Genomic DNA, 25,394 nt, shown 5'->3' with positions numbered 1-25,394 from the left:
CAAGATAGGGTCCCTGGGTCGGAACACCAAACTTCAATTTCTCTAACCACAGTTAATGCTATTTAATTTCTGTGTCCTCACATTCCAAGTGGTTAAGGAGGTTCCTATTTACGCAGCTTCTCCCACCCACTAGATGCTGAGCTAGATACCTGGACCTATATTATCTCATTTAATCCTGCCAAGATCCCTAATGAGCGGGTATTAACATTCTCATATTTTTGCAGGGGATACATGGTTATTTCAAGAATCAAATAATACTCGAAAGTGCTTTGCAACCTGTCAATCTGGAGATTTGCAAATGCTCATTATTCCTCTTGGTAATAGCTGGTTCTCAGTGTTGAATAAACAAATATGCTTGAACCACATTGTAAAACAACTTTAAGCGGCATCTTGAAAGAGAGTTACCCTTACCTTACCACGCTCCCTTACCACCCCCAGCACTGACCTACAGGACTTTAGTCTAGAGGCACAAAGGCAGCATGGTGGCCTTGCCAAGTGTGTTTCCAGATGAGATTCTAGAATAAAAGAGAAACTGGAACCACTTCATTTGATGAGCTGAACCGTTATAACTGGGTAAGATCCTCATTGGCTGGGACCCTCCAGAGCCTTATTCAGCAGGCCAGGGGCAAGAAAATCACCCCGCTCCTGGGTGAAGTTTGTATGGGGACCTTGGCATGGCATGCGTGCTTGGTTATGTCCGACTCTGCAACCCACAGACTGTAGCCCACCAGGCTCCTGTGTCCATGGGGATTCTCCAGGCAAGAATACTGGAGTGGGTTGCCATGCCCTTATCCAGGGGATCTTCCTGACCCAGGGATTGAACCCACGTCTCTTTGTCTCCTGCACTGGCAGGCGGGTTCTTTACCAGTGAGCCATCTGGGAAGCAGGAACCTTGGGTCTCCTTGATCTTCCAGAAGCGACAGGCCATACTGAGCATGAGTTGGAAAGCCTGCCCATTTCACTCCTCTCAGCCTTAAATCTGATGCCACCAACCAAGAGCAGCTGAGCTCTGGACAGCCACGTGAAAGGGTCAAAGGATTGAGAAATAAATCTCTCTACCAAGCCAGGATATTCATCCTAACACCAAAGTTTGCAAAAACTCCCTCACAGATAAAGCTAGCCACGCCCACAGCTGGCTGGGCCACACAATGGCATTTCCTCTGGTGACCTCTCACACCGTCTTCCTAGAGATGGGTCCTTTCACAGTGGAAGTGACATAAATGGCTCCTGACCCTGGATATGGACTCGACCTATGAGCCCTGTTCAGGAAGGAAATGGAGACCTCTGAGGAAAGCATGTGAGAAGAGCTACAATTCAAACTGTGATCAGCAGACCTTTAATAAGAAAGGGTCTGGCCCAGATTTTTTCATGGACTGGAGTCCTCCTATGTTGCCCTGACAGCCACTCCAAAGTGCACAGGCAAATGTCCTTGCTGTCTTCTCTGAACACTGCTTCTCCTTGAAATGTATTTTTCCTTCAGCTTTTGGAAGTAGGCAATTTCCAGAGTAGGCTTTCCTAGTGGCACAGTGGTAAAGAACCTGCCTGCCAATGCAGGGGACACAGGAGATGTGGGTTTGATCCCTGGGGTGGGTAGATCCCCTGGAGGAGGAAATGGCAACCTACTCCAGTATTCTTGCCTGGAAAATTCCATGGGCAGAGGAGCCTGGCAGGCTACAGTCCATGGGGTCGCAAAAGAGTCATGCATGACTGAGCAAGGGAGCACAAACACAGCACAATTTCCACAGAGCAACACCTAAGTCAGCAATCTGGGACTATGAGTCATTTTAAAAACTATCTCATGGACTGAGTTTCATGGACTTCTTTTCCTAGCCCTTTTCTATGCTCTTATCGCATGTTATAATTATGTCTAGACCATGGAAGCAACGACGTGTCTCTGTGACTCATTTCTGCATTGCCAGAGTTTACCCGGGGCTTATCTCCTTAGCCAAACACGAATATCCCTTGGGTGAATAAATAAGGGTTCTTTTCTTTTTCTTTTAAAGGCAGAATTTGATAAAGCAGATGGGGGAAAAAATCATCTATAAAGACACGAAAAAGGTAGAAGCTTTTCAGAATTTTCATATTGTTTCAGGAATAAGAACCTGGTCTATCTCCACATGAATAAAATCCATTATTTTCCTGACTGTTTTCCCCAATAGGCAGCAAAGTAGATACAAGATGCTGACCTCGCTGCTCTATGCATTTTGTCCCAACGTCACAGAACACCCAGGGCCCCTACAGGAGGGGCTGGAGGCATTTATGTCCTTGTGCAAGCTCTTCCCTTCAGGGCTCTCCTCTGTGCCCAGCCCTAACCAAGACTGAAACCCCTCCTTCTTCCTATTCTAAGGGTGATGGCTGCTGACAGGGAGCCCAGGGCTACCCAGCTCCATCCTTCACTCACACACCCAAAGCAATCTACAACAAAACAGAAAGCTGGCCAACGGAGCTTGTGATTGGCCCAGGCTGCCCTGAACTTCAAAATGGTGCTTGTTTTAAAAGCCATTTCTTTTGAGTCCACCACTCACTGCTTCTTAAGAGTCCATTTTACTATTCGGCTTGGATAAAAAGGACAAATCAAAGTTCCCACCCAATTATAATTCCCCCGAGGGTTGTTCAAAATTTCCCATGTCAGCCAGAAACACAAATCGACCCTATAACCACTGAGTAATTTATGATACTGTCAGGAAACCCACGATTGGATTACACCAATGAAGCCTTTATTGTAACAGTAAATGCCCAGATATAATAATACCTCATGTTCATGGAACGCTTACTATGTGCCAATCACTAGACTAGGCACTTTACAAGCATTTTCCTTTTTGATGAGAAATGCAAAATGTATTCTCCTCTGTCAGCCTAAAAGCTATCCTCATGGGTAGGCGAAGTCCTTAAGTAGTGTGCCCAAAATCTAAAACATAAAGTGAATTAAGTTTTAAGTGGACTTTGTAAATAGCTTTATCAGATTTTTCCAGAATGCCTATGTCACATACAGAGAATATATCCAGTCTTTAGCTTCATTCACTTTCTCAGGCTACTCTGTGTCCTCTTTATTATTTACCTATCCATTGTCAAAAAATTTACCAGTCTTTCTAACAATGACCTAGTTTATGATTTGCCAGTGTCAGAGAATGAAAGGATTCTGAATATCACAGCCTTTAAAAAATACTCAGTAAAAGTAATTTCAGCAAATCCTACTAGCTTTAACTTCGTACCTCATCAAGATGAATTGTGTTCTTTCAAAACTTTTCAACTTAAATTGAAATGCTATGCACAAATAGATACTCCTCACTTATATGGACTCACTTTATACACTTAAATAAAATGAAGGAGGGACTTCCTTAGTGGTACAATGGATAAAAATTCACTGGCCAGTGCAGGGGACACAGGTTTGATCCCTAGTCTGGGAAGATTCCACATGCTGCAGAGCAACTAAGCCCATGCACCACAACTACTGACCCAGAACTCGAGGGCCCAAGCTCCACAAGAGGAGCCACTGCAGTGAGAAGCCTGCACTGCAACAAAGAATAGCCCTGACTCGCCGCAACTAGAGAAAGCCTGCGAGCAGCAACAAAGACCCAGTGCAGCCAAGAATAAAATAGATTACAAATAAATTATTCTTTAAAATAAAATAAATGAGTTATCTATATATTGGGACATTCGGGGGAAAAAAATTACTCTAAGGGGTAAACCAGTGAGCCCACGGAAGCTGCTGTGACAATCCACTGGTTTCCACATGAGCATATCTTTTCTTCTGAGGTGTCCCTGAGGTCATCTCAGATACATCTGTGTGAATTCAGGTCTGGCCCTTCAAGACAACCCAGTCTAAGTACACTGGCTCAGCTGGAGAAAATATCGGCATGGAGATATCTTAAGGCAGCTTTCTGGATGGCCCTTGAGGCACCTGACTCATTGGAAAAGACCCCAATGCTGGGAAAGATTGAAGGCAAAAGAAGAGGGCAGCAGAGTATGAGACAGTTAGATGGCATCACCGACTTAATGAACTTGAACAAACTCTGGGAGATAGTGGAGGACTGGTGTGCTGCAGTCCATGGGGTCGCGGAGTTGGACATGACTTAGTGACTGAACAACAATGACATAAGGCATCAGCCACCGTCTATGATGGTGGCCTACAGCCTGGCCAGGTTTGTGTGTAAAACCACACACCACCTCGATTAGTCCTGAATATTCATACAGGACTGATGCTGAAGCTGAAGCCCCAATACTCTGGCCACCTGATGCAAAGAACCAACTCATTGGAAAAGACCCTCATCCTGGGAAAGATTGAGGCAGGAGGAGAAGGAGACGACAGAGGATGAGACGGTTGGATGGCATCAACAACATGATGGACATCAGTTTGAGCAAGCTCCTGGAGTTGGTGATGGACAGGGAAGCCTGGTGTGCTGCAGTCCATGGGGATGCAAAGAGTTGGACATGACTGAGCGACTGAACTGAATTGAACTGAGTCTCCAAACCCAAAAGGAAACCTCAGAAGTAATGGAGTCACTCGAAAAGCTGGAGCCAAAGAAACCCAAAATAAGAGGGCAGCAGGGGGAACTGTGCTCTAGTCTTAGGTCAAAGCCCTCTGCCCAGGTGATGTGGGGCCACCCCTTTTATCACCCTCCGCTCCAATTTCCTCATCTGCAGAATCGGGATGAAACAACATCAACTTCAAGGTCATATCTGACTATAAAACATTCCTGAGGTCTGTGGTCAGCATTTAGAGATTTGAACACATCTGCCTTAGAGTGGCTCAGAAAGCCAGAAGAAATAAGCACACAGCATCTCGAGTGTATCTCTGTGCTGTGTGTTTGTGTGCCTAGTCACTCGGTCGTGTCCAACTCTTTGTGACCCTATGGGCTGTAGCCCACCAGGCTCCAATGTCCATGGGGGCTCTCCAGGCAAGAACACTGGAGTGGGTTGCCATGCCTTCTTCCAGGGATCGAACCCAGGTCTCCTGCATTGCAGGCAGATCCTTTGCCAACTGAGCCACCAGGGAAGGAAAGGCAGAAAAGAATTGCATTTATGTCTGGAATCAAGAGCCAATCATCAATGATCACTCCTATTCTTGGTCTTCAAGGACAAGACATTGACTCTCACTGCTTTCCATGTTTCTGTTGAGTGTGTGTATGTCTGTGCGTGTGTGTGTGTCGGGGGTGTGGTTTGACCTATGATACTACTTCACTTTGCCTATTAAAAATGAGACCACAAAAATCTAAAGTCATGTGAACAACTTTTCCCCCTTGTATTTCTTCTGTGGACACAATGACCCTAAATGTTTCTGATACCCTGACTGGACCTTGCCTTCAGAAAATATACATGACATCAGCCTCTCTCTCTCAAAAACAAAATTCCTTCAGTGTTATTCTCTAGAGAAGAAAACTGCCCCGAACTTTAACCTGGCATTCAAAGACTCAAACTCTTCACCCTGCCCCCAATAGGACTCTTCCAACAGCCTCCCTCCCGGGCCCCTCCATTGGCACCCTGGGCTTTAGCCAGCATTGTCTAGAATCCCTAAGCTGTCTTGCCAATTCCCGCCAACAGGTTTCTGCTGGCCCCACTCCCGAGGAACGCCTCACTCTTCTTTGATGCATAATCCACTGATCTGTCAAGGCGGCTTAAAGCCCACCACCCTGGAGCAAGGTTTCTTGTCTACTCAAAAACCAGAGTCAGTTCTTCCTCCTCCACATCCCAAAGCACTTCTCTAACCCATCAATCATGCACCTGTCCATCAACAAGTGTTTACTCACTCTCATGCCTCTGCCCTTCGCCAGGAGCTTGAGACACAGAACTACAAAACCCATGACAGCAACAATGTGGACCCTTATCTCACATGCAAATAAAACAAGCCGTGGTTAAAAAACAACTGTCAGGCCGTGTGCCCCAAAGGTCCACATTGTAACCATCATGCCATTCTAACCTCCTGGATTATTACAGTGTTTTTATGTTCTAATACATTGCCAGGCACAATACTGATGGTTTGTGTGAAACATTTTATTTTGCTCTCCCATGTTTCTATGCAAGTAAGTACATTATTTCTAACTCATTGGGAAAGACCTTGATGCTGGGTAAGATTGAAGGCAGAAGGAGAAGAGAGTGGCAGAGCATGAGATGGTTGGATGGCAGCACTGACTCAAAGGACATGAGTTTGAGCAAACTCTGGGAGATGGTGAAGGACATGGAAGCCTGGTGTGCTGTAGTCCATGGGGTCTCAAACAGTTGGACATGACTTAGTGACTGAACAACAACAAATACATTATTAGCCCTGTTTTACAACTGTGGTGTTGGAGAAGATCCTGAGAGTCCCTTGGGCTGCAAGGAGATCAAACCAGTCAATCCTAAAGGAAATCAATCCTGAATATTCATTAGAAGGACTGATGCTGAAGCTGAAGCTCCAATACTTTGGTCACCTGATGCAAAGAGCCAACTCATAGGAAAAGACTGATGCTGGGAAAGATTGAAGGCAAGAGGAGAAGGGGACGACAGAGGACAAGATGGTGGGATGGTATCACTGACTCAATGGACACGAATTTGAGCCAAGTCTGGGAGATGGCAAAGGACAGGGAAGCCTGGTGTACTGCAGTCCATGGGGCTGCAAAGAATTGAACACAACTGAACAAAGCAGCAACAACAACAAATGAACTAAAGCTAAGAAACATGCTCAAGAATTAAATTTCTTTACACAATCAAATAACTAGAAGGTACCTTATGTACCTGTCTATTTCCCAGAATTCTCCGAACTCCTCAGAAATTATCCCAATAATAAATCATCAGGTGGTAAGACAGTCCTCTCTGCAGGTAAGGGAGGGAGAGGGGATTCATCACGGGGAAGAGATGAAAAGGAGAGAGGAGAAAGATGGAGCCTTAAGTTTACTGTTAAGAACATATCCCTCGAAATGTCTTCTTTTACTCTGTATATCATAAAAAGTTTTTGTACCCAACTAAGAAAATTAAAATACAACTTTAACATATTTCACAAGTATTTGGAAACTGTATTTTGTCACATGGGAAGATTCTAAAGAAACTAAAGAATTGTTCCCATGAAATAAGCATAAGCAGAATAGAAATTTGAAGGGGCTAGTTGGAACAGGTGAGAACTCATATAACCAAAACATTTTGGAAGACATATGTCTGACATTCACATATCCCCAATGGCATCAGGTGACAAAATGTCATGATCTACATGTTAGATTAAAATCTAGCCTAGACTTACTGTGAACCCGTTTGAAAAAAGATACAGGGCTCCACAAGGGATGCCACAGGTGGGAAATATAAAAAAGAATGATACCAAAGAATCTATGGATGTCTACTAAATTTGTCAGTCTTCTAATAAGAAGCTTGGCAACGGTAGATGTAATGGCCTTTATTTCAGGAAGCCTTTCCCTAAAGTCTCTCAGGTCTGGCATTGGTGTCCCTCCTTTGGGTACAGTGTACCCAGAGTTTCCTCCCACGAACAGAGAAAGTATTTACCTACTGGAACTCTCTGCTAAACTATAAGCTTCAGGGAGGAGGGGGACTGTTCCTGTTCATATTGCCTTTATGAAGCATACACTAAGTTACTTTTGCATGACCTCTCCAAAAAATCTACATCTCAGATACGGGAGGATAAAGGAAACAGTAGGTATAATGGGTCTGTCAACTGTCCATCATATAGGAGCATAAAACAAAGGTGAACAAGTACTTGAGATCTGCTGCTGCTGCTAAGTTGCTTCAGTCGTATCCGACTCTGTGTGACCCCATAGACGGCAGCCCACCAGGCTCTCTGTCCCTGGGATTCTCCAGGCAAGAACACTGGAGTGGGTTGCCATTTCCTTCTCCAATGCATGAAAGTGAAAAGTGCAAGTGAAGTCGCTCAGTCGTGTCCGACTCCTAGCGACCCCATGGACTGCAGCCTACCAGACCCCTCCGTCCATGGGATTTTCCAGGCAAGAGTACTGGAGTGGGTTGCCATTGCCTTCTCCGATTTGAGATCTAGTTTATCAAAATTCATACCATTAAATTTAAACCAATGAAGTGCAATACAGACCAGAATAATGAGTCATGTCCAGGTGGATAAAATATAATGTATATCTGGCTCTGCTCTTATTTATAAATTATCTTCAAGTTGAAAGCATTAATCGCTCAGTCCTGTCCGACTGTTTGTGATTATGTATTGTAGCCCTCCAGGCTCCTCTGTCCATGGAATTCTCCAGCCAAAAATACTGAGTGGGCTGCCATTCCCTTCTCCAGGGGATCTTCCTGACTCAGGGATTGAACCCAGTCTCCTGTATTGCAGGTGGATTCTTTACCATCTGAGCCACCAAGGAAACCCAGAAATTATCTTACAGAATTCTTTATCATATATCAGAATGAATATCTGTAATATTATTACAAATGGAATTTAAGCTTTCAAGTAGGGTTAACAGTTGATCATCAGTGAAGCAGCTGACAAATATTTATTGGGAATTCATTATCTGCAAGATCCTGTAGTCAGTCTTAGGTGGGTGATGGAGCAGTGGGAGCCAAAGGTCTCTGCCTAACTTAGGGTGATTAAATCATCAAGGGAGACATATTGTGTGCTTAATTGACTAGATAACCAGGTATACACTGGAGTAAGTGATTGCTATGAGTTAGACTGTGGCCCCTAAAACTTCGTATGTTGAAGTCTTAACCCCAAATATTTCAGAATGCGACCTTAAAGGTCACTGAAGCTATAATTGGCTATGATGAAGTCATACTGGAGTAGAGTGGGCCCTTAATCCAATATGACTGGTGTCCTGTTAAGAAGGGGCAATTTGGGGCTTCCTGGGCCATCCAGTGGTTAAGACTCAGGATTCCCAATGTCGGTGGCATGGGTTTGATCCCTGATGGGGGAACTAAGATCCTGCATGCCACGTGGGGCAGCCAAAAAAAATTATGCCAAGAAGGGGAAATTTGAACACGAAGATAAACACACAGGAAGAATGCCATATGAAGAGATATATGGAGAAAACAGCCACCAACAACCCAAGGAGAAAGGCCTGGAACACATCCTTCCCTCACAGCCCTCAAAAGGAATCAACTCTGCTGACACCTTGATTGAAGACTTCCAGCCTCAGTAGTAATGAATTTGCCTGCCGATACAGGAGACACAGGTTCGATCCCTGGGTAGGGAAGGTCCCCTGGAGGAGGGCATGGCAACCCACTCCAGTATTCTTGCTTGGAGAATCCCATGGACAGAGGAGCCTAGCAGGCTGCAGTCCACTGGGGCACAAAGAGTCAAACACAACTGAGCAACTAAACAACAACAGTCTCCAGAAATGTACAACAATACATCCCTTTCCTGTAGGTCACCTAGTTTGTGGGCCCTTGCTGCAGCAGCCCTGGCAAACCAATGCAGTGATAAATGCTAAATTCTTCCCACAGATGAAGGTTTCTCAAGCTGGGCACTGCTGAGATTTGGGACCAGACAACTCTACGTGGTGGGGGCCCATCCTGCACCTTGTAGGATGTAGCAGCATCCCCAGCCTCTACCCACATATGCATCACACACACACACATACACACACACCACTCTTTCCCTGGAACCTGCACTCTACCAGTGACTATTTTCAAAGAAGAAACAAGTCATAGAAATTCTAAGGAAAAAGTAAAAAGTCTAGCTCAGATTCCACTTACAACTTCCCCAATGGCAAATAAAGTAGAAGATTTTCAAAAATATAGACCCCCCACACGATCTATAAATGAAGCCCAAAAGTGAAATCCCATCTCTCTACCTCCAGAAGAGAAGGGCTACATAGGAAGGCTGAGATCTAACTGGAACCTTTATCAAACTATTATAAAACTGTAATGAGATGACCCATTGAAAGGGATTATTTCGCAAATTAACTCCCGCAGCCAAAAGAAGGCCAATCAGAGTCAGAAGAGCAAAACAGTGATTTGGAACTTCAGTTTCAGCTAACTTGAAGTCAGAGTATGCTAAAATTGAAGTTCAAGGAAAGATCAATTTTTCTGGGTTTGTATATTTTTATAGGTGGGACCAGAGGAAAGAAACAAGAGCTCCAACATTGTATGGTGTAACAGAGGAGAAGAAATTACTGAATTGTAATTTCTTGAAAACTCTGGAATGCATTCTATTCAATTCTCTTATATGTCACTTGGTTCACTAATCAAACTTTTGAATCAAGTTTGGAGCACTGAGAGGCTTCTTAAAATTCAATTAAAATGATGTGAAAAGGTCCACATCATGATAGGCTCCATTTAGAGATGCACTTGCCAGGAAGACTTTTCTCTTTTTATCTTAAAACAGAGTTCAGGAAATGCTAGTTTAATTTTCTCTTTGTTTCAATATTTTATGATTATCTCCCAATGCACAGTCTCTGAAAGCATCATTAGATTCTTGACTTGATGTGATTTCAAATGATGTGAAAGATTTTATTTGCATGAATTCTACATGCTGAAAGTTTTCCTTTTTATTCCTTTTGTGTCTAGAAAAATAGTTGTAATGTACAAAAGTATATTCCAATCCTCTATATCAACACATGTATACTGAGAACTAATGAAAAAATATCCCTCTAAGTTATTGAGTGTTATTAAAAGAATTATTCCTCATGATCACTGCAGAATTCCTTTTCTTCAAATAATGGACTTATACTAACAGAAGTAAAAAAAAAAATTTCAAACAGCACACACCTTAGTCTTTACATATTCAAGTAAGTAAAGCAAATCTATCACATTATGAATGAAAGCATTCTCAAATTTCTCCATGCTTTTGTTTCCATATCATCAGAAATCCATTTTTGTAAGTGATGCTAAAGTCTCAGGAAAATATACTAACAGAACACATTTACTTTCTCAGGTCAAAGTAATAAACAAAAATACCATTTTTTTTTGTTTTGGCCCTTTCAGTATGCTATTCCTTTCTTCAAAAACCTGATGTTTAGACTGTACTTAGGTCTTGAAATACCATGGACACCCAAAGGTCATCTATTCTATGATTTTTTTGTTCTAACATAAGTGGCATGTTTTAGAACAAACAGGCTATGCTAGCATGTTCCTTGTTTAAATGCTGATAAGCATATTTTGTGAAATGGCTGTAAATAAATGCTTATAAGCATACTTTGTTGAGCAGCTATAAATGTGTTTCAGCCTACTGGGTGCTGTTTATATGCTTATATTTCTGTAATTAGAAGAAAAAATCTACCAGGATCATAAATTGTCAGGCCCTCCTGGTGACAGTATAAATGACCACTAGCCTACTGGCTTGATTAGACAAGTGTTCAGGGCTCATAATTGAAGAATTTCATTTTCATCACAAAATGGGCTAGAGCATGTAAGTGTCTCCTCTTACATTTGGAGATGTAAATAACTAAGGATTCCTCTGTGATGGGACAAAATGAATGAGAAGAACTCAAATACCAAGTTTAAATATCAAGTCTTGGAGTTGCTGAATATCGAACCTCAGTGTGGTGTTTTCACACGTGGTCATTAAGAGCAGTGTTAATCCAATTACAGAAACATTTTTTTATAAAGAAAAAAATCCAATCTGGCAGCTTTACGTTTTCGAAAGCAAAAACACTTACCTTCTTGAAAACAAACTTATGCTTACCAAAGGTGAAAGGTTGGGGGGAGGAATAAATTAGGAATTTGGAAGTAACATATACACACTACTATATATAAAATAGACAACCAGCAAGGATCTACTATAGAGCACAGGGAATGCTACTCTACATTTTGTAATAACCTATAAGGGAAAACAATCTGAAAAAGGCAACATATATATATATATATATATATATATTATATATACACACACACATATATATATATAAATATATAAAACTGAATCACTTAGCTGTACATCTGAAACCACCACAACACTGTAAATAACTATACTTCAGTTTTTAAAAAAGGAAGGGGGAAAGGAACGCCAACGTTCAATCATCCTACACATTCTGTCCCCCAACAAAAAAGGGCAGAAAGATCACCATGGTTTCTAAAATCTGATAGCCACAGCAATTTCTGAAGAATTTTAGCAGCACGTTCACGCACACATTGCTTTGCTATTAAGAACTTGGGAGGTGTGCTTTTGGCCACCTTTGTGCATGACACTAGAAATCCAGTCAGCATCTGTCTTCCCTTGTCTGTATTGCCCCCATCCTCGGGCTTAACTTCCTAGATTGATCTGTACTAGTCATCAATGAATACTTTGAGTGAGGCATGCTGCTCAGGTGATAGGTTTGTTCCCCAAATGATGTTTGAAAGCAAAGATCACGACGTGGTCCCCATAAACACAAGCCCACGTCAGCGGCGAGAAAAAGTGACAGGAACTGAGAAAAAGTGACAGGAACTATTAGTGAGAGGTGATGATCTGCTTTGAGTAGTAATGCTTTTGATCATGTGATTCATTGTGTTTGCTCAACAACATGGTGTTGTGTGTCCTGAGAGGAAGGACTTCAATATATATTTACCCAAAGCTCTTAATTCATACTTCCTTTCCTTTTAATTGGCATCTTATGATCTAAAATTAGCTGGTGAACAGAATTGACAGAAGTGTCTCATGATCAGAGCAAACTCGCTCGGCTGAGTTTGCAATAATTAGACCCACCGCTGCCCGCAGATGAACAGACACCTGGAGACCTGGCTTATTTCTCCCCTGGGGACTTCTCTCTGTGTTTAGAGAGTGATTTTTAAAATGAGATGGATAGTCATATTAATTATCATTCCCCAAGCCAGAGTTCGGTTCGGAGTTCCAGGGCAAAAATGAAGTTACACATACTTGCCCCTACCCTTACTGGGTTAAAAAGCTTCCACGACAAGAAATTCTCTTGTAAATCTGAGACAACTGGAACACTCCAGTCCACCAGTAAGCTGGATATCATTTACTCCGGGAATAAAAGTTCACATGTCCTCTAAAATCCCACATTTGCTCTTGGTATTCCTCTTCCCTCTCTTCTTTGTTTGGGCAGTAACTAGATACTAATACGATGCCAGTGAAATGAGTGAGGAAAATAAATGCCCCCACAAATGCCTAAACCCAGATTTTATCTGCCATTCCTTCTTGCTCTCTCTCTCTCTCCTGCTCTCTCTCAACTACAAGGACTGAAAATAATCCAGATTTTTCCGAATTCACTCTCACCTTGACAACGCTAACATTACAAGCAGCAGTCAACTTTTACAAGATACTCTTATTGTGTAACATGGCCAGGCTGCCAAAAAAACATGCTACAACGAATCAGATAACAAAAGGCGAAGAGACAACCTTCACCTGCCACGTAGCTAGCAGTGAATACACTTTTTCTTTCCATGACATTTGCTGGCACAAAGGGGTTTGGCTTAAGGCGGATCGGACTAACCTTCAATTTGTCATAGCGCTCACTCAAAGCTGCCACCTGATGATCTCGGTGCCGCCCGACCAGCTTACACAAGGCACAGATTAACTGGTCATCGGTCACGCAGTACATATTCACCTTCTCATCCTCGTGTTCCAGGCACATCAGCCCCCGGATGTGCGAGTCCGGGATGGGCTCAATGAGACGGTGGCCTGTGAAGGGCTTCTTGTTCGGGTGAGTGGCTTTTAGGCACTCGTCACAGTAGGACACTTCGCAAGTGACACAGGTCTTCACGGCGTCCTGGGCAGGATCCTGGTCACAGAACTGGCAGAGGACTTTCTCGGCCGAGGTCATGCTGTTGGCGTCAAATGCCCGCTCCCGGCGGGTCTCGCTGGGGGAATTGGGCCCACTCACTGAAGCTTTCTGGAACCTGTCGATGATGTTCTGGAGGGTGACGTTGCGCTTGAGCCCGTCTAGACCTCGCTGGCTGAGCGTGATGACATGTCGGCAGGTGGGGCACTGGAAGGCGGTGATGGACTCCACGGACTCGTTGGTGGCGCAGTGTGACACCAGGATGCGGTGGGCACAGTTGAAGCAGAGGCTGTGTGCGCAGGGGAGCAGGAGAGGGTCCTCGAAGAGCTCCAGACAAATAGGGCAGGTCAGCTCCGACTCCAGTGTTTCCATCTTCAGGCAAAGCTCTCCTGGGTCATCAGTGAAATCCAAGGAAGCTGATCAGCTATCTGGAAACAGAACGTAAGATGTGATTAGGCGTGAGGGGGTCAGCCATGGGGGGCTGTCAGCTTTGAGTGCATCTCAGAATAATTCCACACACAGGTCACGGGAGGGTAAATGTGTGTACATTCCAAATAATTCTCTATTCACTGGGGAAATAAGGCGGGGGCGGGAGGAGGAAGGACACCCAAAGCCAGCATATCAGCTAACATCTCCTCAAGGTTCCTGTCGCCAAAAGCAGCATTTTTTTTAATTTAATGTTTTTGTTTTTTTTTTTGCAATTTTGTTCTTTAAAGGGTCTCCCTCCAAACCGGCAACTTCTTGAAACTGTAATTTCCATATCTAATCACAATAATCTTATTGTGTTATGGCCAAGTTTTCCTTGTGTTTTAAAACAAAAATGTAGAAACAGTAATTAATGAACTACAGAGTCTTTCATGACCTTGCATGTATGAGTTGACATGTTAAGTATATGTGCTTTAAGGGCTGCTACTCTGATACCGAACCAGGCTTCAGAGGAGAAAGGCAGTTATTGTAGAAGCGGGAGTGAAATGTGTATGAAATCAATTGCGTGGTTTCAGTGGCAATCATAACGCTGCAACCAGGGATGTCAGTTTCCCAAATACACCCCCAAGAAAAAAAACAAGTGACTTTCACAAAGATGATTGTGATAGAGGCAACGTTTCTGGCATGTTTTTGTTACTCTTCTGAATAATTCTATTGTTTAATCCAGCAGTGGGACGTGGGTGGGCAGAGAGAAGTGGAGAAAAATATCTGGGGGCCTTTTTAGCGGCTGCGGTGAGCTGAGTACTAACAACGTGGTTCATGAGAACAAGGATCGTAGTGGCTACAATATTCACTTGCTAAGTTATAACAATGGTGACGACTGCAGTTTAGAAAGCACTTGAAGGTAGTCGCGCTCCACAGAGGAAATTTAAAGGGCTGCCGACGGACCATAAGCAACCCTCCCAGCCTAAAATCTCCCATCAAGGGCTTGTCACTGTAGCCAGCGACAGGCATGGCTAGCAGGAGTCTAGCCTCACACTCAGAGCCACGTTGGCCTGGGCACGACCTCTGGCAGCTTTGTTGCTCCCCTCCAGGCTGTCTTCGGGTGGCCCAGCTGCACGCTCCCCTTGACGGCAAGACTTGCTGCTTTGTGAACTCTCGCCTGCCTTCCCTTCAAAAAGGGGAGGGCAAAGAATCCCACATAAACCCTGGCTCATTAAGAGGGAAGAGGCCTCATGCTCATTAGCAGGCCTGGGAACCAAGCCTCTTTGAACCTTCTCCCTTTCAAGGCCATTAGCAGAGGTCTGCGCAACGGTGAGGGGCGCATTAGCTGCAGCCCGCTGCGGACTGTGGGAGAATCGTGCCGTTCACCCAATAGTGCAGTTCACCCAGGAGAGGCGATGTTCAAATCACCCTCCAGGGGGTTTTCTCAGCCGGATTCATGGGAAGGCTTCACATCCGAAGCTGTTTAGTGATTCTGACAATCAGCCTTTTTGTATTCACACCTCCATTTATTTACAAAAGTCGCTGTTTCTAGAATGCCCTCACCCTCTCTGAAACAGCATCCCTCAGAAATACCATGGTGTGCTTTGGTTAAACCAGTGCTCATCTCGTTATCAACCAAACGGTAGCTGATCATTAAAAGCATAAAGGATGTGCCGGCCTCGTGAAAAATTAAAGAGCTGCCGGCTTCATAGAAGCCTGGCATCTTAAAGACCTCTCCAGCCATCTTCTGATATTAACTATAGAAGAAAGGATAAACGGGCAGCTGAGATTTGAAATATTAAAGATTGCTTATTGTTGCACGACCTGCAATGGAAAGCCCAGGACTGCTGTTTTGAGAAACTTATGATCCGCCCTCAGTCCTGGCCAACTCCTTCCTACAGATGGCTTAGAATAAATTGAAAGGTTTTACCCATTAATCGTCATTTTGGTTAATCATGGGAAAACAGAATAATCTCTCAGTCAAATATCTTCTCACTTACCATCAGCAGAAGCATGTCAAGTAAAGGAAAAAGGTAGATCCTTTGGTCTACTATGTTGGCAGGTGAAACAAGAACACCTACTGATAGATCTCGCCAGAGGACTGAGCTTGTCTGGAGAGCTTTCATGATTGCATTTTTAGGCAGGTGTCAGAATTTCATCCCAGAGTAGCACAGTCAGAATTTCTACAGGGGATTCCACTGCAGACCCCAAGGGAAACACTGACATTTTATTCAAGAGACATTTACTGAATGCTAGGTAGTGAGCTAGCTCGAGAAGCTGGAATCAGGCCTCCTCCTCATCTCCTTCCCTCTATGATCATGGGCCAAGCCAACATCCTCCCCTACCTGGATGATCACAGTATTTTTCTAAATGGTCTCCTGGCTTCTTCTCACTGTTGCCCCCCACCCCTCCATAGTCTATCCTCCACTCAGAAGAGCCTGTTAACACACGACAGAGTCTGCCTCGCCTCTGCTCAAGCCTCCAGGGGTTTCCCATCTCACTCAGGGAGAAGTTCATAGAATAAAACCAGCCCCAGAAAACACAGACTCAGACAATGACCTCATTTCCTCCCACGCCAGCCCTTCTTCTGCTCTGGGCACATAGCCTCCTTGTGATCTCTCAAACGCACCACGCACGTCCTGTCTCCCCTTGGCAAGGTCATTGGAATGACTGCTCGTCACCTTCTTCATGAACCCACATGAAATGAATTCCCCTACTCCCACTGCGACCACCCATTTACCCATCATGGCAACCTGTCTTCCCCATATCCATTTGTTTCCTTCCATAACATTCACTGACATAGTCTATTAGTTTGTTCACTGCTCCATCTCTCCCCATGGCCCCACCACTAGAGTATCAGGCTCTAGGAGGGCACAGACTTTGCTTTGCTCTTTGAGGGACGTACCACCAGCACCTAAAACAGTGTCTCACATGTATTAAGACTCGAACATTCATTGATTGAGTTAAAATAAGTACCAACGTTGGGGCTGAACCCAGAAACAATAAAACATAATCCTTGCTTTCAATAATCTCTCAATATGTCAGAACAGAGGTCAGCAAACTTTCTCTATCAAGGCCAAGGCAGTACATGTTTCTGGTACTGCAGGCCAGACAGTCTCTTCTGCAATGACTCAATTTTGCCACTGTAGCAGGCAAAAGCAGTCATATGCAATACAGAAATGAATGATCATGGCTGTCCAATGGGATTATATTTATAAAAGCAGGTAGCAAGCTGGATTTGGCATACATATCTTATTCTGCTGACCCGTATTTTAGAAGACAGAGACATGTAGAGTCAACAAAATAGAAATGAAGAGCACTTTCAGAGAGGTATGAATAAAATGCCGCACTGGCAACAATAGCCACGCCGGCAGGATAAGACTTCAACAAGCGCACACAAGTTTCGAGTGCTAATGGGAAATGCCAGACGACAGGATTCCACCCTGCCATCCACGGACACGATGTGAGTCAAGTCCTCAGGGGCAATTTACCTAAGAATGATTTAATAGCAGCCGCTCAGAAATGGATCATTTTTTCTTTTATTGCCCTGGCGCTTGGCGTGGCGCTTTATACAAGTATCTACGCTATAAATGCTGTTGGTTAATTGTATTGATGACAAAATATCGAGATGCAAAGTGAGATTTGGCCATTTTTCTGAACCTCTGGCCTGTAGGCTGCCAGAGACGAAGGGATTTTGATTTGCTGTCTACAGCAGATCTCATTTTTATTACTTTTATCCAGATTTTCCCATGGTAGCGATATTCTTGTGAAACCACTCAACAATATATTACCACTAAGCACAGATGCCATTCCCTTCTCTTAAAAAAAAATGGCATGGCTTATTTTCTAGCTTTCTTTAAAATAATCTTTTTTTTTTTTTTTTTGAGACATGAAAATACCATTCATTCTTTCACCAAATAGTGAACTCCCTCTAGGTAAGGGGTCTTGGGACAACTAATGATAACACCTGCCCACTCCCCTCCACCTTCAGTGATCTTATGGTCTATTATGGGAGAGAAAAAACAAATTGTCATCCAACATAACAAAAGACTGGGGGAGAAGAGGATGTAGAAGCTTCCTGAAGGAGGCAACATACAAGGTGGGTTTTAGAGATGAAGAGGGGGTCATCAAGCACACAGAGATGTGGGAGTGGGAGTAGATTTTGTGAAAATGTTATCTTTTTCTTTTTTGAACTCCTGCAATTTAATTTCCAGGCCTCCAATTAAGAGAGAGAGAGAGACATTGACTCTTAGCCTTCACTACAATGGAAGGAAATCAGACGTGCATATCACCGTCAGGAAATGCTATAGCTCAAGATTTTTCTGAATGGGCTGATTGGTTCTCATTCAGAGGAGGATGTCGGTCATCGTGGGAACCTTTGCAACAAACCAGGGATGCAAAACAATTCACAGTTCACACCTCTGCTCGTCCACCATTTATGGTCCATAACAGGGCACAGAAGAGTGAGGGGAGAGAGTTGGGCGGGTGGCCAGACAATGGAGTCTGATCCACAGCTCTGCTTTCCTAGCTGTGTGTCCCTGAGGTAGCCCACAGATGTTCTCTCCAATTCTCTGCAATCACAGCCCTCAGCGGTAGAGGCTTTGGTCACAGGATGCAGCTAAGCACTGGATCCTGGGAAGCACTGGCCGCCAGACATCTTTTCGCAAAACTTTCTTACAGACTCAAGACTTCGGAGGAAAGCACTTCTTTAAAATGAAAAATGAATAAACAGATATTTATTTTCCACACCTCTCCCTGCCTCCTTTACCTCCCCTTCCCCATTTTGTGTAGCACTGAGATGGGGCTTTTCTGGTTTTCTTCTCTAAACACATCTGACTTCTCCAGCTAAGCCAAGCCTGTGTGTGCATGCATGTACAGTCAGTCACTTCTGACTCTTTGCAACCCCATGGGCTGTAGCCCACCAGGCTCCTCTGTCCATGGAATTTTCCAGGGAAGAATATTGGAGCAGGTTGCCATTTCCTACTTCAGGGGATCTTCCTGACCCAGGGATCGAACCAGCGTCTCTTGAGTCTTCTGCATTGGCAGGCAGATCCTTTACCAGCTGAGCCACAAAGCCTAGGTGTTTTTAAAAGGGCCAGGCTACCTTCCATCAAAAAGATGTCCAGGTTGTTTGTTCATCCATGTACTGCCTCTCTGACTCCTAGGCTCGCGAGACTCTCACAGCACCATCTCGTAGCATGGACAGTATCTTGCTTCATTTACTATAAGCACCTCAACTCACAGTGTGCATCCCATGGGACTTAGTAGCTTCTGTCCCAAACCCATCTGCTCTCCAAGCTTCCTGGTATCTCCTCATGGTGCTTCCATTCTCCTGATTAGCACAACTCAGAGGCTTGCCTCATTTTCTACTCCTCCCTCTCAGGGGAGGCAGAATCATGTCCCTGCCCCACCAAAGCTATCTTACAAAGCAAATGGGAGTTCAGGTTGCAGATGGAAATTAAGGTTGCTAAGCAGCTGACCTTGAAACAAGGAGATGAGCCTATATCATCCAGTGGGACTCAATATAATCATGAGAGTCCTTAAAAGTGGAAATAGGAAGTAAGAAAGAAGTGTCAGATGATGCTACTTGAAAAAGACCTGATAAGACTGCTTTGAAAATGGGAGGAGGCCATAAGCCAAGGAATATGGGCAGCCTCCAGAAGATAGAGAAAATAAAGAAACAGATTATCCTCTAGATCAGGGGTCCCCAACCTCTGGGATATAATGCTTGACGATCTGAGATGGAGCTGATGTCATACTAAGAGAAAGTGCACCACAAATGCAATGCCCTTGAATCATCCTGAAACCATCCCCCAACCCTGGTCCACAGAAGAGTAATCTTCCATAAAACTGGTTCCTGGTGCCAAAAAAGATGAGGATCACAGCTAGAACTTCCAGAAGGAATACAGCCTTGTAGATATACCTTAATTATAGCCCAGTGAGACCAGTGTCAGACTTAACAACTCCCAGTGTTCTTCTTTAATGCCATGAAGCTTGTGGTACTTGGTCACAGCATAATAGGAAACCATACACTTACCTTTCCCCAAAGCCAAATCATTAGCCAAGACATGCAAATACCAAATCTTAGTAGTTCTTTGACTTCTCTGTTCTTACTGCCTCTGTGTTGATCCAGATCTCTACTGTATTCCCACACTATTGCCCAAAACAAATGAACAAAAACAAACCCTACACAAGAACAAAAATACCTCCTAATTTGACTTATTGCCTCCCACTTTTTGTCTTTCAGTTTCACCTGTGCAACATGCTTTGGCATCATCATTTCTTCTGGTGACTTTTTAAAGGCACAAAACATTGAGCAGCTCCCTGCTGCCCAAAGTCTCAGTCCTGACATCTTATCTTTTAAAAACCTTGCCCAATTTTCTCCCAAGCTGCTTCTTTAATCTTAGTCCCAATCACTCACCTCCTGTACCAGAGACCCAGGAAATAGGACCATTTTCTGCTCTTAGCAGTTGTCTTTGCTTTTCTTCCTAGCACAAATCACTTTTTTCTCTTGTCACTTTTTTTTTTGTTTCATGCTCCATTTTCTTTTGTTTTCTGCTTTTTTAAAAAAATGAGAGACAAGCTTCCAAGAGGTCCGAAGAGCCCTGGCCACTATGGTGTGGAGGGATTTCACATTCCACAAGAAGAACATTTTAAAAGATGGCTCTAAATAGCGTGACATGACTCACATGTTTACCATTAGCCAAGTAAAGCTTTAGCTGAAAGACACAAAATAACTATCCTCTTCACAAAATAACTAAAATATTTATTTAAAAGGAGTATTTCCTAGTACCCAACAGAGTGATCAGTAAGGAGTCGCAGATTTAAATGAGTCATCAGATTAGCCCTGGGACTGATATAGGCAGGCATGTATGAGCACAAACATGAATTTCATATGGAGGTAACATTCATAATCGAAATTTGAGGCCAATTGTGAATGGACTGGAGAAGGCAATGGCACCCCACTCCAGGACGCTTGCCTGGAAAATCCCAAGGATGGAGGAGCCTGGAGGGCTGCAGTCCATGGGGTCGCTGAGGGTCGGACACGACTGAGCGACTTCACTTTCACTTTTCACTTTCATGCATTGGAGAAGGAAATGGCAACCCACTCCAGTGTCTTGCCTGGAGAATCCCAGGGACGGGAGAGCGTGGTGAGCTGCCGTCTATGGGGTCGCACAGAGTCGGACACGACTGAAGCGACTTAGTAGTAGTAGTAGTAGTGAATGGATAGCCTGAGCCAGAAGATTACCTCCCCCTTCAAAACTCTGCATGATAGAAATTGGATATAAGACACTCATGCCTTTGTGAGTTAAGGAAAAATCATCTATAGATCAACAGAAAATTCATCACTAGTCAGCCTGGTGGCTCAGCTGGTAAAGAATCTGCATACAATGCAGGAGACCTGGGTTTGATTCCTGGGTCAGGAAGATCCCCTGGAGAAGGGAATGGCAATCTACTCCAGTATTCTTGCTTGGAGACTTCCAGGGACAGAGAAGCCTGGTGGGCTACAGTCCATGGGGTCGCAAAGAGTCGGACATGATTAAGTGAGTTTCACTTTCACTTTCATCAATAGAAAGCCAGCAGGAGAGCTAGCAGTGAGCACCACAGAGAGACTGGACCTGGACACCCAGGCGATGCTTATGGTGAGCTGGCTGACCCAGGTGCCTCGGAAGAAGCCACTGCTCCCTCTGGGCTCTAGGTATCATCATCTTTAACCAGCACTCATTCCAGGAGGAGGACTTTCCTGGAGGGAGAAAGGCCTTCTTTTGTCCAGGGTACAGGATACGGAAGCAAAGAGACGGGAGGAGAAAGTTCCCAATAGAAGACAAGGCCCTTGGGACTGAAAGAATTCAGAGATGGTATTAGGCTCGAGAAGGGAAATGGCTGAACTCAGCAGGACTGCCTTTAGGGATGAATGTGCTAAAGCAGGGAGACAGAAGTTAAGAGGGTTCGTATATGTTGGTTTCATCTTTTTTGGCTTCTGCTTTGAAGTAAGATGCAAAACTATTCATCTGACAAGTCAACGCAGAGAAAACATTTAACTCCCTGCCTCTGCTGTCACAAGCCTTCCCACCATCCTGCTCGGTAGCTCATTTTAGAATTTCACAGCTTTAGTCCTTGTAGTCTCTCCTGACTTCTGCTATGACAACCATAACCTGCACCTTGAAGAAACACCTAGGACCCCTGTGAAGATGGCATGCACTGCAAAGTTTAATCCCTAGTCAAAGTCGATGAACAGCCTTTCCAGTTCAAAGTTCCATGGGAATTTCACCCATATATAATCAAGAAGTGACCAAGGAATCTCCAGACAAAGGGCATTCTATGAATTCAATCACCCGCTAGAATAAGGAGACATTAAATTGTGAACTTCTCAAGTGACTCCAGTGGTAAAGAACCTGCCTTAAGAGGCTCGGGTTCTATCCCTGGGTCAGGAAGATCCCCTGGAGAAGGGTATGGCAACCCACTCCAACACTCTTACCTGGAGAATCCCACGGACAAAGGATCCTGGTGGGCCACAGTCCATGGGGTCACAAAGAGTCTGACATGACTGAGGCGACTTTGCATGCACACAATTATCAGCACATCATCCCTGACTTTTTTATTCCCAATTTCTCTTAATAGAGACATTGGTGTCTTAATCATAAGGCAAATCCACTCTCAATGCTTCCCTACAGGTGTTCTATGTCATGTCTGCATACTCCATCAAAAGTAATCACTTTTCTCATTTGGAGACTGTGAAAAAGAACATGCATTTTAGCCACCTATAATTTTACTTTAAGGACCTCACTTTGTACAGTTCTGAAAGCCATCACCATGAGGGAAATTAATGAGTCACCAGACCAAGGAAGAAACTTGGATACCAACACTGGGTGGCCTGTGGTCAATTGTTAATATCAGGTCACTCTCAGCCACTGCCCAGATGATTTGCAAGGCACTTCCTCCATCTCTCCCCATAAATAGCTCTGGCGTATGGAAACCAAGCTTGATGTTTTACCAAAATGCAACTGAGAGGACAAACACCGTCAAAACTGCACAACGTTACACCAAGTCACCTAAAACTGGTTTGGAAAAGGAAATTCCTAAAAGTATCAGAAAAAAGAGACAGCTTTGGAAATGCTATGCATACATTTACGTCTTCAAGAGTCATAAATTTCAGAAACAGGATCAAGTCAATTTCCTGTTCTCTCTCTTCACATAAGTAATTAAGACTGAGCAGACTTACTGCCATCTGAATTTTTGCTACGGGATTCTCTCTTTTCCAGAGCCATAGGTGGAGTATTTTTTAAAGGACTGTGGAATAATGTTTTCATCTTGGATCAGCAGAAATACAGACTTTCAGAGGACTAAAAACTTGGGAATTGGAAAATACTGAAACTGAACCTCAGTTGGTGAGGCAGGATTTGCAAAAGAGACTAAACTCAGAAAGGACTTGGTCTCACGTCAGATAAATTGCATCTCCAAACCCCAAACATGATCTAACAGAAACTCAGTAAAAACTGAGAGCTCCACCCCAGATGAATTCACCACAAACCAAGTATTTTTAAAACGTAATACAAGCACTCAATATCTGCATATTCTATCCTGGTTTAGTTTTTCATTTTTGAGTTATAAATACCACACAGTAAAAACACTACCCAAATACTATTTTACTCATTAGAATCCTGGCTGATTTGAGAAGCAGGTGAGTCAGTAAATGCACAATAAAAGAGAACCATAGGATAGAAAGAGGGATCAAGGGAGCTTCAATTGAATGTAAAGGCAACCTGAAAGCCTAGAAACTGATACCACAATTTATCCCACCCCAAATTACGGCACAGAACAGTCAAAATGCACAAAGGCTCTTAAAGCAACAGTAGAAATAATACATCGAGTAGGAACAGGTGAAAAAAGTGATCCCATAACCTTCTAAAGGTAATGCCTCTCAAGTATCACTGTGGTTAACCTCCAATCATCAGCACACAAATCCGTTCACTTCATCACAGCAGACAAGTGAGAATTTCTGCCAACCACATTGTAGGGGACCAGAGGAACTGATGGAAAAACAAAAAGTGGCATGCAGATAAGCACTGAGGCACTAGCCCCAAGCTTTAAAATAACTAATGAGGACAAGAGATGTTTTAATCAGTTCTCATTTCACCTGTATTCTAAGGGGTACTGGAGTTAAAAAATGTTTTACCTGGTACCTGAACTGAGAGTCAGGAAAGACTTTTAATTTCAGTCAACACCCACCTGGTGGAATTCATGCAAATTGAATTAATCTGTTCGCAAACCCTTTTCTGTCCATCCACGTCTGTCTAGAACTCGCTCATTTTTTAGTAATTGGATCTCCAGGACATTCTTTAAAATAATCACATACTCTCTTGCCCACACAACCTGATTAATAATGAATGAACATTCCTGAAAAGAATCACTTGGAAGCCTGGCAGATGTCTTCAGGGATATCCAGGCTTTAACGATAAAAATTAAGGAGAAATGGGAGCTAGGTCACACTGTCTGGTTATTTTAATTGAAACCCAGTCTTCCAAATTTACTTAACAGAATGCTTAAATACACCTTCTGGAGTTCATTTATACAAGCAGATAAGCAAAAAGACACAAATGACAATGCAAAAAAAAAAAAAAATCCTGATTTCTCCAGGAACAACTGCTTGATTCTGCCCTGTCTTAAGAGTGAAGAAACCCCCTCAACAGTCTCAGAAATGCCATTCATCCTACTGAAAGACGGATAAACAGGTTAAAAACAGGAAACAGCACAGTTGTCCAAAAGAGTTCTTTTAGCATCTCCACAGATTCTTACGAAAAGATTGCCTTGAATACCCACCAATGGACTGCACCCTAGTTCTTTTTGAAGAAACATCGCCGTAGGCAGAGGAGGGGGACCCACGAAATGACACACAGGCCACCGAGACCAGATGGTGGGTGGCAGGCAGTGCCGGAGCGGTCCTGTATGTCTGTGAGAGCGTCAACAGTGAAACACAACAGGAAAATCGACGCGACAATTCCAGGAAGGCCAGCTCCACCTCATCCACCCCGCCAGGCTTGCTGAGTTGAAGAATCAAAACTCTCTCTGGCTTTTCAAACTGCCCTTTCCTCGGACCCCGTCGTGGCTCCCCTGGGCCCTAGCCCACTCAGTGCTCATCTGAACCAAATGAAAAGGCAGCTCAGGTCAGGTCAATACCCGCTGCCTAGTCCCCCCGCCCCCAAAGCATGATTTGCGACTAGGATCTGTACCCTCACTGCTCACAGGGATCAAGAGCGGGTCAGTGTCCGACGGCTAAGCGCCGGATGCCAGCTTTGTACGCTGCCAATGGGAGTCGTGCCTGCCCACTGCCCGGGGTCACCAACGCACACAGGACTCCCTTACATTTTGATCCTCTCAGCCTCC

The 25,394-nt window shown here is 43.9% G+C and overlaps 1 protein-coding gene and 1 long non-coding RNA gene across 4 annotated transcripts in view; one reads left to right on the top strand and one right to left on the bottom strand.

Moving 5' to 3' along the window:
• The window catches only part of MID1 (midline 1), a 149,416-nt gene extending 124,454 nt beyond the window's left edge, over positions 1-24,962 (bottom strand). Inside the window, exons 1-2 of one of the 3 annotated variants that reach the window (XM_005228472.5) lie at positions 24,831-24,962; positions 13,311-14,026 (exon numbers count right to left, since the gene is read on the bottom strand). In XM_005228472.5, the coding sequence (XP_005228529.1) occupies positions 13,311-13,970 (660 nt within the window). In that variant the 5' untranslated portion in view covers positions 13,971-14,026; positions 24,831-24,962. Of the gene's footprint in view, positions 1-13,310; positions 14,030-24,830 lie in introns of those variants that run through there. The other 2 variants (XM_005228478.5, NM_001192822.1) reach the window with 2 other exon arrangements.
• On the top strand, positions 13,953-18,755 carry LOC104970453 (uncharacterized). The gene is made up of 2 exons (XR_817179.4): positions 13,953-14,039; positions 18,224-18,755. It is a non-coding gene; the product is annotated as an uncharacterized lncRNA (long non-coding RNA).
• Positions 24,963-25,394: the final 432 nt, after the last annotated feature.

The sequence above is a fragment of the Bos taurus genome, chromosome X (assembly GCF_002263795.3).
Source record: "Bos taurus isolate L1 Dominette 01449 registration number 42190680 breed Hereford chromosome X, ARS-UCD2.0, whole genome shotgun sequence".
Classification (NCBI taxonomy): domain Eukaryota; kingdom Metazoa; phylum Chordata; class Mammalia; order Artiodactyla; family Bovidae; genus Bos; species Bos taurus.
The sequence above is the reverse complement of the archived record's forward strand: the minus strand, read 5'-3'. Positions and strand labels throughout refer to the sequence as shown.